This window comes from Rhinatrema bivittatum, chromosome 1 (genome assembly GCF_901001135.1).
Source record: "Rhinatrema bivittatum chromosome 1, aRhiBiv1.1, whole genome shotgun sequence".
NCBI classification, from domain to species: domain Eukaryota; kingdom Metazoa; phylum Chordata; class Amphibia; order Gymnophiona; family Rhinatrematidae; genus Rhinatrema; species Rhinatrema bivittatum.
In genome coordinates, this window is record NC_042615.1 from 407198892 (window position 1) to 407213190 (window position 14299).

Consider the following 14299-nt stretch of genomic DNA (forward strand, 5'->3'; position numbering starts at 1 on the left):
ATATTCTCCATCCTGAGACCTAAAAAAAGAGGTGGCGTGTTACTCTTGGCCACTAAAAAGCACCTTAACCTCAAACTTCAACCCTCCTGCCCCCCCCCCCCGCCCCCCCAGGCTAGAAATTGGGCTTTTCAAATCATCCACTCTCCAGATATGCCTCATCTATGCCCCACCTAACCTTCTCGAACACGACCCTTCCCCCCTCATTGAATTTATTGTAGACCACCTCAAGCTGACACACCTGCAGTCATCCTCGGAGACTTTAACCTCCACGTGGACGCCATCCCCTGTACGCCTGCCTGCGAAACCCTCCTGATCACCCTCGAAGCCCTGGGTTTCAGACAGCTCATTACCTCACCAACTCATAAGGCGGGTCATACCCTCGACCTCCTTTTTGTCAACTCCCACCTTTCAGTACCCAACAATCCTGTAGCCACCCCATACCCTGGTCCGACCACTTCATCCTCAATGCCCAAATTTTTCTTAATTCCCCCTCCATGACAACACGAACCCAGAACAAAACTATCTCCTTCCGTAAACCCTGCTCCTCAGAAGACATATCTATAGCACTCGACAAAGCAGCAAAGAACCTTGACTTGTCAAACCTGATGCAGCTCTTCACTCTTGGAATCACATCACCAACTCCATAGCCAATTAACTCTGCCCCTTGACCCACAAAGAAATCCCCTACCTGCAGACTGAGAAAAAAACCCTGGTACACCAAAGAATTGAAAAAGATAAAGCAGGACCTTAGGTCGAAGGAATGCATGTGGCGCCGACAATCCTCCCCCCAGCACAAGGCAGTGTATAAACAATTACTACACGACTACCGTCAAGCCACCATCAAAGCCAAACGGGACTTCTATGCATCAAAAATTCACGATCTGCAATTCAACTCCAACACTCTCTTTTCATATGTCGCAGATCTCACAAAGTCCCCCCACAACACCACCCACAAAGAACACTCCAAGGAAAGATGCGAGGAGCTTGCTAAATACTTCCAACATAAAATAACCAGCATCCTCCTGCGCTTCCCCACCAACACCTCCCCCCTCCCTAACCACAGCAGCACCAGCTTTAGATCCCTCGACCTCACATCCACCTGTGAGATAGAAACCATCTTAAAAAAGATGAAACCGGCCACCCATTTCGCAGACACAATCCCCTCCAAAACCCTCCTCTCCATCCACACCACCATCGCTAAACCCTTGGCTGATATTATTAATTGCTTTCTCACCTTTGGTAAAGTCCCTGATCCCCTCAAGCTTGCCGTTGTGAAGCCCTTCCTCAAAAAACCCACCCTTAACCCCACTGACCCAGCAAGCTACCGGCCCATATCCAACCTTCCTTTCCTGTCAAAGATCCTTGAGAAAGTAGTCAATACGCAGCTCACTGACTTCCGCGAGGACCATAACATCCTACACCCTTCACAATTTGGATTCCGTAAAGGTCGAAATACCGAGAATCTCCTGTTAGCGATCACTGACACCATACTTATTGGCATGGACCAAGGAAAATCATTCCTGCTTGCCATCCTGGACATCTCGGCAGCCTTTGACACTGTCAATCATCAAATCCTTCTCTCGCACCTGGCAGAGATAGGCATTGCCGACACAGCACTAGCCTGGTTCGCCTCTTACCTCACCAATAGAGAATACCTAATAAAACTCGACAATTTTGAATCTGCTCACGTTCCCCTCATGAAAGGCGTCCCCCAAGGGTCTTCCCTATCCTCTACCCTCTTCAACATCTACCTCCTGCCCCTCTGCCATCTACTCTCAGACCTTGGCCTTGATTTCTTCATATATGCAGACGACGTGCAAATTCTCATCCCCATCCAAAAAACGCTCAATGAATCCCTTCTTTTATTTTTTTATTTTTTATTTAAAGTCTCTTATATACCGATAGCCGTTTGCACATCGCATCGGTTCACAAAGAACAAAAAACTTTTGGGCAGCGCCCTTACATATAACCGATAACAATACAAATAACCGGGGGAGTAGGCAATGCAAATTAATAGATCAATAAATAGAGAGAACTATAAATATAACGTACAATAACAACTATATACAAAGCATCAGTAGTCATAAAAGCAAAAGGCATAAATCGTTGGTCATAAGGCATTCCTTAGTCGTAGAGCATACTTAATCATAGGTCACTTTTCTGGGAATCCTGCCTAGTCTCCATTAACTCCCTATTATCCAACCTGCACCTCGCACTTAATGCAGCTAAAACCGAATTACTCCTCATATCCAAGCAACCTGAACACTCTCCCTCCTCCACCTCCCTGCTCTCCACCCTTACCCACCCCCTACCCCCATCCATAAGAGACCTGGGAGTCACACTTGACCAACACTTCAACTTCAAACCACACATCAAGTCTCTGCTGAAGGCGGGCTTTTACAAACTCCAAATCCTTAAAAATCTCAAACTACTACTGCACACACAGGATTTCCGTTTAGTCCTGCAGTCTACCATTTTTTCAAAATTGGACTACTGCAATGCCCTGCTGCTAGGCCTCCCATACCCCACCATCAAACCCTTGCAAACACTACAGAATGCCATGGCAAGAATCCTAACTAACACCCATAAAAGAGAACATATCACACCCATTCTTATCGACCTGCATTGGCTACCCATCTCTTTCCGCATTCAGTATAAAACCCTGACCATACTCCACAACATTCTCTACAAAAGCAACTCCGCCTGGCTCAAGGAAATGCCCCATTTTCACTCCTCCTACCGTCCCGCAAGATCCACCCTTGCAGGCATCCTGCACCCCCCCCCCCCTCAAAATCGCGCACCTCTCCACCACCAGAGAAAGAGCATTCACCATCGCAGGCCCTGCACTCTGGAACTCTCTTCCCACACACCTCCATCTTGAACCCTCCCTGCTCAACTTCAAAAAAAGGTATCAAGACCTGGCTATTCAGGCAGGCCTACCTTAAAACCATCCCCCCATAGACACCTGCCCCCCCCCCCCCCCCCCGCGCTTCTCCTCGTCCGTCGCAATAATTTTGAACTCTTCTCTGGATGTAATTTCACGTTAGCATGCTATCTGAACAAGTTGCTGTATCTAATACTCTGCTGTAAACAATTTCTCCTCTGCTGTTGTGTCTTATAATCCACTGTTAATAAGTCGTATCTCATATCCTGCTGTAAATAATTTCATTTCAGCAGTTGCATCTCCTTGATCTGCTGTAAAAAAGTTAACCTGCTGTAAATAAGTTAATCTGCTGTATATAAGTACACCTCCACAGTTATGGTTACTCTTCTCTACCTTCTCTGCTGCTCTCACTTCTTCTTCTCGCTGTACATCCCTCTTCTCCCCCGCCCCCTTTCTCTCATGCTCCCTCCCCCGCTCCCTGTTTTTTGTAATTTTCCCACTTTCTCAAGTTTTATTGTGAACCGGCGTGATGTGCCCCACGAACGCCGGTATATTAAAAGCTGTTAAATAAATAAATAAATAAATAGGGCTCGAAGACCGACTGGTTGGGACCAGACGCGGATCCCTTGGACTTTCTCCGGGTCCATTGAAAACCCATGGTCAGATATTATATATCCTAAGAAGGGTAGATGAGTGCATTCAAACAAAATTTCTCCAGTTTAGTGTACAGGTGATTCTCTCTCAATTGCTGGAGAACAATGCAAACATTAAAATCATCCATTGTACCTGAAGACTTGAAGGTGCCCAATGTAATCCCAATATTTAAAAAGGGCTCTAGGGGTGATCTGGGAAACTATAGACTGATGAGCCTAACTTCTGTGCCAGGAAAATTCATGGAAACTGTTATAAAAAATAAAATCACAAAACATTTAAATATACATGGTTTAATGGGACACAGCCGGCATGTATTTATTTAAGGAAAGTCTTGCCTCGCAAATCTTCTATATTTTTTTGAAGAGGTGAATAAATATGTGGACAAAGATGAACTGGTAGATGTGGTGTATTTGGATTTTCAGAAGGCATTTGACAAAGTCCCTCATGAGAGGCTTCTAAGAAAACTAGAAAGTCAAGGGATAGAATACAATGTCCTTTTGTGGATTGCAAATTGGTTAAAAGACAGAAAACAGAGAGTAAAATCAGATGGTCTGTTTTCACAGAGGAAAAATGTAGACAGCAGGGATCTTTACTTGGATTGGTGTTTTTTAATATATTTTTAAATATATTTATAAATGATCTGGAAAGGGGTGTGATGACTGAGATGATCAAATTTGCAATGATACAAAATTATGCAGTGTAGTTAAATCTCAAGTAGATTATGATAAACTGCAGGAGGATCTTATGAGACTAGAAGATAAAGCTTCCAAATGACAGACGAAATTTAATGTGGACAAGTGCAAGGTGATGCATATAGGGAAAAATAACCCTTACTGTAGTTACACAATGTTAGGTTCTATTTTAGAAGTTACCACCCAGGAAAGAAATCTAGGTGTAATAGAGGATAATACATTGAAATCATCAGTTCAGTTTGCTGTGGCAGTCAAAAAAGCAATCAAATTGTTAGGAATTATGAGGAAGGGAATGGCAAATAAAATGGTGGATGTAATAATGCCTCTGTATTGCTCCATGGTGATACTGCACCTTTAATACTGTGTACAATTCTGGTCACCACATCTCAAAAACGATATAGCTGCACTAGAGAAAGTGCAGAGAAGGGCAACCAAAATGATAAGGGGCATAGAATGGCTCCCTTATGAGGAAAGGCTAAAGAAGTTAGGGCTGTTCAGCTTGGAGAAGAGACGACTAAGGGGGGATAAGAAAGAGGTCTACAAAATCATGGAAAGCAAAATTGCTTACCTGTAATAGGTATTATCCCAGGACAGCAGGATGTAGTCCTCACATATGGGTGACGTCACTGGACGGAGCCCTATCACGGAAATCTTTCTGTCAAAGTTTCTAGAAACGTTTGACTGGCACACTGAGCCCACTGAGCATTCCCAGCATGCCATGATCCCTCGAGCCACAGGGGTCTCCATTCAGTCTCGTTTATAGCAATAAGCATTAGCAAAAATAAAATAATAAAACGTTTTGGACCCAACTCTGTAGGGGGCGGGTGGGTTTCATGAGGACTACACTCTGCTGTCCTGGGATAACACCTATTACAGGTAAGCAATTTTGCTTTATCCCAGAACAAGCAGGATGATAGTCCTCACATATGGGTGATTAGCAAACTACAGGCTGAGTCATCTTTGTTTTGGACCAAGAACGTACAACTTGTGCAACAGGCACAACAATTGGTGCACTGTTGAGAAAAATGAGGCAGCCTGAAATCACAGCAGGTTGGATGTGGAAGGAGTTGGAATCATACTGGAAATAAGTTCTTTAAGACAGATTGTCCAAAGGTTGAATCATGTCGGCCTTCCTTGTCTAGGCAGTAATGGGCTGCAAATGTGTGAAGAGAGCTCCATGTTGCAGCTTTACAGATGTCAGCAATCGGTGCAGAACGATAGTGTGCTACTGAGGTTGCCATTGCTCTAACTGAATGCGCCTTTACTCGTCCCTGGAGAGAAAGGCCTGCTTTTTCATAGCTGAAGTCTATACAGTCTGCTAGCCAGTTAGAGAGGGTCTGTTTGCCCACTGCCATACCCGGTTTGTTTTTCTCAAAAGAAACAAAGAGTTGGGTGGATTTCCTATGGACTCTTGTGCGATCTAGATAATACACTAGCGCGCGTTTACAGTCCAAGGTGTGTAAAACTCTTTCGCCTTGGTGAGAGTGGGGTCTTGGAAAGAATATGGGCAAATTTATAGACTGATTCAAGTGGAAGTCAGTAACCACCTTGGGAAGGAATTTAGGGTGAGTACGGAGTACCACTCGGTCATGTAGAAACCTGGTATAGGGTGAGTATGTTACAAGTGCTTGTAACTCACTTACTCTTCTAGCAGAGGTAATAGCTACTAGGCAGAGAACTTTCCATGTAAGAAATTTAACATCACATGAATCTAAGGGCTCAAAAGGAGAACACATGAGCCTTGCTAGTACTACATTAAGGTCTCATTCTGTGACTGGTGGCCGTAGCAGAGGTTTAAGTTGAATTAAACTCCTCATAAACCTACCGACAAGGGGTTGTGCTGATATTGGGGCATCCCCTATTCCCTTGTGGTAAGCTGAGATAGCACTCAGGTGTACCCTTATTGACGATGTCTGTAGACCAGAGTCAGAAAGATGCTAGAGATAGTCTAATAAAGATGATGTGAGGCAGAAAAAGGGATCAATACTTTTATGTGTGCACCACGTGGTGAATCTTTTCCATTTACAACAATAGGATTTTCGTGTGGAAGGCTTTCGTGAAGCTACAAGCACCTGAGAAACATTAGTTGAAAGATTGGATGGTTGCAGGATCAAGCTTTCAACATCCAGGCTGTGAGGGATAGGGATTGAAGGTTGGAATGGCGCAACCTATTATATAACCATATAACATATTATATAACATATTATATAACATATTATATAATATGTTATATTATATAATATTATATAATATTATATTATATTATATTATATTATATTATATAATATGTTATAACATATTATATAACATATTATATTATATAATATAATATTATATTATATTATATTATATTATATTATATTATATTATATTATATAATATGTTATAACATATTATATAACATATTATATAACATATTATATTACCATTTACTGCAGTCGATATACGCTACTAAAGTCCATTGTAAAAAATGGGGAACACACACATACTATTCAAAACACGAACAAGGTTATTTATTATTTGTTAATTATTATTGATACTTTCATTGTTCCTTGTAAAAATGTTCATTGGTTGATTGTTATTGTTCAATGTTCTATGTAAAATTGTTCAATGTTCTATGTAAAAAACCCCGGTCTAACCTCCCAGACCAGGGCAACCTTTTTGTTAATTGTAAACCGGATTGATTTGTATTGCATACAGGAATTCCGGTATATAAAAATTAAAAATAAATAAATAAATAAATAAATAAATAACCTGCCCTGATCCTGAGTTATGAGAATGGGTGCTGTGCCCAAGCGAATTGGTTCTCTGATGGAGAGGTCAAGAAGTATGGGAAACCATACCTGTCGAGGCCAAAATGGGGCTATGAGTATCATTGACCCTTTGTCCTGTTGCAGCTTCACCAGTGTTTTGGTTATTAGCGGTATCGGGGGATACGCGTATAGAAGACCTGAGTTCGAGGGGCAAGCAAAGGCGTCCTTGGCTAACTGGTTCCTCTGTGCAGGGAGCTGAATTTGTTCACCTTGTGATTCAGCTCGGATGCAAAGAGGTCCATTGTTGGTTGACCCCAACAGAGGAATATCTTGGTCGCTACTAAAGGATCCAGAGACCACTCGTGGGATTGGAATTGGCAACTGAGGCGGTCTGCAACTATATTGTGTATGCCTGCCAGATAAGTGGCCCGGAGAAACATGGAATGTGTTAGGGCCCAGTCCCAAATCTGTGCGGCTTCTTGGCAGAGGAGATAAGACCCCGTATCTCCATGTTTGTTGAGGTACCACATGGCAACTGTGTTGTCTATTTGTGTTATAACAGTCTTGTGTGAAAGGCAGTCCTATAACGAAGCTCTAGGAAGTTGATTTGAAAGGTTGCTTCAAGTTTTGTCCAAGTACCTTGAGTCTGAAGATTCTCTACATGTGCTCCCCAACCTAGGGTAGTAGATAAGGTGACTTGTGGAACTGGTTGCTGGAAAGGTTGGCCTATGAGCAAGTTGTTCATGTTCGTCCACTAGAGGAGAGATGAACGTAACTGGTGGGTTATGTTTATTGGAGACGACAGTGGTTAAATGGCCTGAAGCCACTGTGATCTCAATGTCCATTGTGTCATTCTCATGGCTAATTGGGCCAGGGGAGTGACGTGGCCTAACAGAGTAAGGAACTGATGGGCTGTAGCCTTTTGTTTTGTGCGCAGCTATGTCGCTAGCCTAGAGAGCATGACTGCATGATCCTTTCGTAGGAAGGCTTTTGATTCGGTTGTGTCCAATTCCGCTCCAATAAACTGTAGGAGGCAAGATGGTATGAGTTGGGATTTTTGATAGTTGATTAGAAATCCCAACAAGTGAAGCAGATTGATTGTGAGTTTGAGAGAATTGAGAACTCCTTGGCTTGATTGGCTTTTGATGAGCCAGTCATCCAGATAGGGAAACACATGTATGCTTTCCTTGCGTAAATGAGCCGCTGCTATAGCTAGGCACTTTGTGAATACTCGGGGCGCCGAAGCTAGTACGAATGGCAGAACCTGGTACTGGAAGTGTTGATGCCCCACTAGGAAGCGCAGTTACTTGCGGTGAGGGGGAAAAATTGGAATGTGAGCATAAACATCTTGAAGATCCAGAGAACAGAGCCAATTTCCTGCTTGAAGAAGGGGAAGCATGGCGCCTAAGGATACCATCCTGAATTTTTCTTTTCGTAGAAATTTGTTGAGATTTTGGAGGTCTAAGATGGGACGTAGGCCTCCTGTTTTCTTTGGAATGAGAAAATAGCGGGAGTAGAAACCTCTGCCCTGCTGAGGTCGGGGAACTGGTTCCATGGCCCTGGCTCTCAGGAGGGTGGATAATTCTATTTGAAGAAGAGTGGAATGATGTTTGTGCACCCAAAGAGTCCTTGGTGGAGAGTCTTGGGCACTGTGAGTAAATCCAGGTGGTAACTTTGTGTTATAATGGATAGAACCCATTGATTTGTGGTTATGACTGACCAGGTAGGAAGAAAATAGGAAACTCAGCCACCGACTAGCAAGTTTGGATTCAGGTTTGTGGAGAGGCTGCTGTTTCCTGGAATTACTTCAAAAACCAGATGTCTGGCCTGTCTGGGGGGGAGGTTGAGATCTGGATGTTTTGACTTGTCTTGATTGACCTCTTTGTAACAGTCTGGATGTTCTACCACGAGAAGGAGGTGGGTAGTATCTACGTAGCCTGTAGAAAGGTTTCCTTGTATCTTTTCTGGAAGAGCATCTTATGGAAGATAGAGTGCCCGCTGGTATCATTGAAAGTTGGCGTAAAGTCTCGCTGTGATCTTTTAACTGTGCCACTGCCACTTGCACCTTGTCACCAAAAAGGTTTTCACCTATGCAGGGTAGATCTGCCAATTTTTCCTGGACCTCAGGCTTGAGGTTGGAAGCTTTAAGCCATGCCCATCTACAAGCACCAATACCAGATGCTGCCATTCTGGAGGAGGTTTCAAATGAATCTCAGGCAGCCCAGACCTCATGCTTATCAGCCTCTAGACCCTTGTGAATGATGGAATTGAAAGAGTCTTGATATTGTTGTGGAAGGGTTTCTGAGAAGTCAAGCATCTGCTTCCACAAGTTCTGCTGGTATTGTGTCATATAGAGCTGATACGAGGCAATACGAGATAACAAAAGAGAACCCTGGAACATCTTGCGACCTAAGGTGTCTAGGAATTTTTGTTCCTTTCCAGGAGGCATGGAAAAATGAGGTTTAAGTCTTTTTGATCGCTTCTGAGCAGACTCTACCACCACCGACTGATGTGGGAGCTGCGGCTTCTGGAATCCAGGGATATGTTGTACTAAGTAAGTGGCATCTGTTCATTTATTTACAGGTGGCATTGTGCATGGATGCTCCCAAAAGCATCTTTGGAGATCAACCAGAACCTCATGTACAGGTATGGCCATAATCTCTTTAAGTGCTTCAACAAATTGAAGGACTTCTAAGGTTTTATGTCTAGAGTCCTCTTCAGTAGCCAATTGAAAGAGGATCATCTCAGACATCTCTTTAACAAAGTTAGAGAAGGAGAGATCTTCTAAGGTGATTTCCTCCTTTCTTCTTGTAGTGATGGATTTGACAAGATGTCTTCAGTGGAGGAATCGGAGTCCACATCCTCCCAGGTGTCCGAGAATGTATGTGGATGTGGACTAGCAGGAGGAATGGAAAATGGTATCGATGAAAATTTGATTTTTGATGGTTCCATCAATGATTTTCGTTTCTTTTTATGTGGCACCGATGGTGTTGGAATGGGCATCGATGGATTCAGTGCTGGAATCGAGCCTCTCGAGCCTGAGAGACCTGAAGGACCTGGCATTGGCTCGGAGTCGATAGATTCCGAATCTGAAGGGTCCGGAATGGACACCGGTGGATTCGGTCACTTGATTGGTGTCTTCAGTCTTGATGGCACCAGTTGAGTCGGTAAGGCACTGAGCAAGGAATTGAGTTGAGATAGTAATGTTTGAAGCATCGATGCCTCCGGAGTCAGTGGAGGTATGGGAACCGGCACCGGTGGATGGAGGTCACGGAGGGCATCGACTACTGCCTGGAGGATAAATCCGTCCAGTTCCTCCCTGATAGTTGATGCGGACAGAGCAGCTATAGGGGGTGGCAGAGGAGGCAAAACTGGCTGCACCACAGGTCCCTGTGGGGGCTCAGTAACCGTCACTGATGTCGGTGGGGATTGCCTCGGTTACGGAGTTGATGGCATCAAAGGTTCTTCGATCCTGGGCTTTTTTGCGGGTGGGTTGATGGGAATTGAACTCACCTCTGGATCGGAATCGGCACCAGGTAAATCTCGACAATGCCGATGTCGGTGCTTTTCTCGGTGTTCTCTTTTTTCAAGCACCGATGTGGATTTCGTCGATGCTTTCGATGGAGTCGGGGATAGTGGGTCCTCACTACCCCCATGCACTCGGCGGGTTTTAAGTATTACTTTTTTGTAACTCCCACCGGTGACGACTGCGTCGATGACGATGAAACAAGTTGGATATTGAAGAGGTGTTCCATTTTATCTAGACGGGCCCGTCTACCTTTTGAAGTCATCTCGGCGCATTGTGGACATGATGAGACTTTGTGTCCGGGGCCGAGGCAGAGAACACATTCAATATGCAGATCTGTTATAGACATATATAGACATAGTATGGGGGCAATTCGGGCATTTTTTAAAGCCGGTTGCCATTGTATAGGCCGGACAGCCGTCGACGGCCTGCGGGTACTGAGAAATAAAGTAACAGTATCGACCGCAAATATAATTTTATGTCAGCGATCGATGGAAAAAAGTTACCCAAGACTGGGAGACCCCAATGAGGGGATTTATTTTTAGAAATTATTAGATTTTTCGTGAGGAAAAATTATGTGGAGACACACAGGGCTCCTTAACTGCAGCGCAGAAAAAAGAAGACTGAAGGGAGACCCTTGTGGCTCGAGGGATCATGGCATGCTGGGCATGCTCAGTGGGCTCAGTGTACCAGTCAAAAGTTTCTAGAAACTTTGACAGAAAGTTTTCCGTGATAGGGCTCTGTCCAGTGACATCACCCATATGTGAGGACTGTCATCCTGCTTGTCCTGGGATAAAGACTTGAAGAGATTAATGTAATTTGGTTATTTATTGTCTCAGATAATTAAGGGACAAGAGGTCACTCCACTTGAAGTTAGCAAGTAGCTAATTTAAAACAAATCGAACAAAATTCTTTTTCACTCAACGCATAATTAAGCTCTGGAATTCAATGCCTACGGCAGTTATTGTAACTGGGTCTAAAAAAGGTTTGGATAAGTTCCTAGAAGAAAAATCCATAAATTGCAATTAATCAGTAAGGAACAGTAGCTTGAGATCTATTTAATGTTTGGCTACAAGCTAGCTGCTTGTGACTTGGATTGACCACTGATGGAAACAGGATGCTGGGCTTGGTGGACCCAGTATGGCATTTCTTATGTTTTTATGTTCTTTTGAGCGGAGGGAAAGGGTATTTGGCAGAGTTCACTCTAGAAACCCTCAGAATATCTTAAAAGACCGGTCCCAGCTGCCTGTTCCCAGTCTACCTTAACACAAGGTATTCTGGGTGCAAGGTGTCTCCTCTGAGCAGGCATATAGGCTCAGAGGAGAGCAAAGGAGGCCATTGGAAGTCAAGGAGAAGGTAGCTCCATTTGAATACTGCTTTGTTTCTATGTTGGTGTGAAGTATTGCTGAGGTAAGCAACTTTTGTATATACTTTGAATGCTGATAATAAAATTGCACAAAAGAAAAACTAGAGTCTGTAATCTGTCTTCAGCCAGCCACAGACCACATTTGCTGTGCTACACCTGGGAAGAGATGTCTCAGCTTTCAAATCTTCAAACAGGGAGTTCCATAAAGAAGGCCCAACCATGCCAAATAATCTTTCTTTTAATTCTTTAAGACACACCTGTCTAATAGAGAGTGCTTTCAATATTAGTAACATAGTAATGAAGGTAGAAAAAGATCATCCAGTTTGCCCAGCAAGTTTCTTATGGTAGCAAGCAAGTTTCTACCAGGAATTTAATTCCTGGTGCCCAGTTCATTTTGGGTTTCCTTTCACTTCTTCACAACACAGATCCTTTTTGCTTTTCTCATGCTTTTTTGAAGTTTGCTACTGTTTTTGTCTCAACTATCTCATGATATAAAGCCATTCTATGCATCCAACATAATAGATCTTTTGTAAAACCTGGTATTTGGCCACTATTTGTTGCGTGAATGGTTAAATCTTCAATTGTGAAAAGAGCCTAAATTTAATTGAAATTGATTAAGATCTGCAGAGCTAAACCTAGCTAAAAAAATAACAAAATAGCCATACCTGAATAATAGCATGGAAGAAACAAATACCAAAAATTAATTTTCTCCACATTTTCTCAAGGATGTGTTCTTCAAAGAAGTTAGGAGTAATTTCTGTGAATGCCCGTCTGATATTTGCACGAAGCCCTTTTGGAGGTTCATTGGTAACCTGATTTTAAATAATAGAAAGACATATACATATCTTAATAGTATCCTGCAATATGGTGTCTATGTTTTAAAGTCCAACTATCTAGATTATTATAATATTAAAAATATAAGAGTATAATTGGATGCATTAATATTTCAGTATAAAAGACACAAAGGCTGATGGTACTTTACAGAGATATAGGGCCTCATTTTCCAAAGCTAGCAAAAGTAGCTAGCAAAAGTAGCGCAGGCCTGCACTACTGAAATCGGGGCGGAGTCGGCCCCGGAAGAGGAGGAGTCGGGGGTGTCACCGGGGCCGACTCCGCGAGGACAGTGCGCACAGCAGAAAGGTAAGGCCCTTTTCGCTGGCTATTTCGCACCCAATAACTACACCTTCTATGGTGTAGTTATTGGGCGCGATGCCGGCAGCGATCACATCGCGGAGGTGTGATCGCTGCCGGACCGCCCCCCGGCTTCAGCCCCTGCCCCCCCGTTAGCGGGATTTTCTAAAGTATCGCAGGCCTGCGATACTTTAGAAAATGAGGCCCATAATGAGGTATATTTTTTAGGTCAAAATTCCATTTCATCAAATATAGTTTCAGTTTTATTCTAGTTTACTCAGAGACAGTAAATTTGTAATATTACTGTACACATTTATCACCCCATTAATAATAATAAGTTTGCTTATATGACCCTAGTATTATGGTATTACACTGAAATGTCAGCATTAAGATCATCATAGAAGACAATGACAGATAATAGTCCTGGGTCTAACAGTGAATGCAAGACAAATTTATTAACCATGAAGAAGACTTAAACTTCAACTAAAAGTGGGGAAAACTATATATTCATAAAGTCTAGACATTTCTTATTTATGTTGTTTAATTTCTTGAGTTAAAGAGGACAAAATAAGTAAGAGTTGATTTTCAAAGTTCTTTATGCATATAAAACAGGCTATATTTTAGCCAGCTATCTTATTACCTGGCTAAAATTTAGCTGGCTAAGTTAGAGGCATTCTGGAGGCATTTCAGGGAGGAGTTACATTAGCTGGCTAACCCCTAGATTCATCAAAAAGTGTTACTAATGCATTGATAACAAACATGGATGTGTTTATGGAAATTTTTCAGTTACCATATGGTGTGGTAACTTGCCACTTCACATTGGTATTATTGCATGTGATGTTTGGAATAGTTGTGGGTGGATCTTTGGGCCGGTGGCAGATGACCATGCCCCCGGGGGAAGATCCCGAGAGGGACCACCAGTCAGGCTCAGAGTTTAGAGACAGACACACACTAGTTCTTTTATTAAACAGTATATTGAACCACCAGAGGTGGCAGTAGTGAGCTGGAATGTCCAGCTGGGCTGCAGTCCCTCAGATACAGGAACAGTGATCCCTGGAGGCTGAGCTGGAGAGAAACTGAAATATAGTGAGTAGGCAGGGTATGCAAAGTTCATATACTGAACCAGATGGTAACACTCACATACTGTCTCACAGAAGACCAGAAGTTGGAAGGTGTAGGCCCTCGAGGAATGAGTACCTGTTCCAGGGAAAGCTGTTCCTGTACACCGTGCTGGGCTGCTTCCCTCTTACACTTCGGACCCGGACGGCTCCAGCATCGACCGGCGCACCACCG

At 43.2% G+C, this 14299-nt stretch overlaps 1 protein-coding gene across 1 annotated transcript in view; it reads right to left on the minus strand.

Moving 5' to 3' along the window:
- The window catches only part of DNAH6 (dynein axonemal heavy chain 6), a 3261518-nt gene that overhangs the window by 428270 nt on the left and 2818949 nt on the right, over window positions 1-14299 (minus strand). The window contains 2 exon segments of the mRNA XM_029602297.1: window position 11722; window positions 12541-12687. Coding sequence (XP_029458157.1) covers window position 11722; window positions 12541-12687 — 148 coding nt within the window.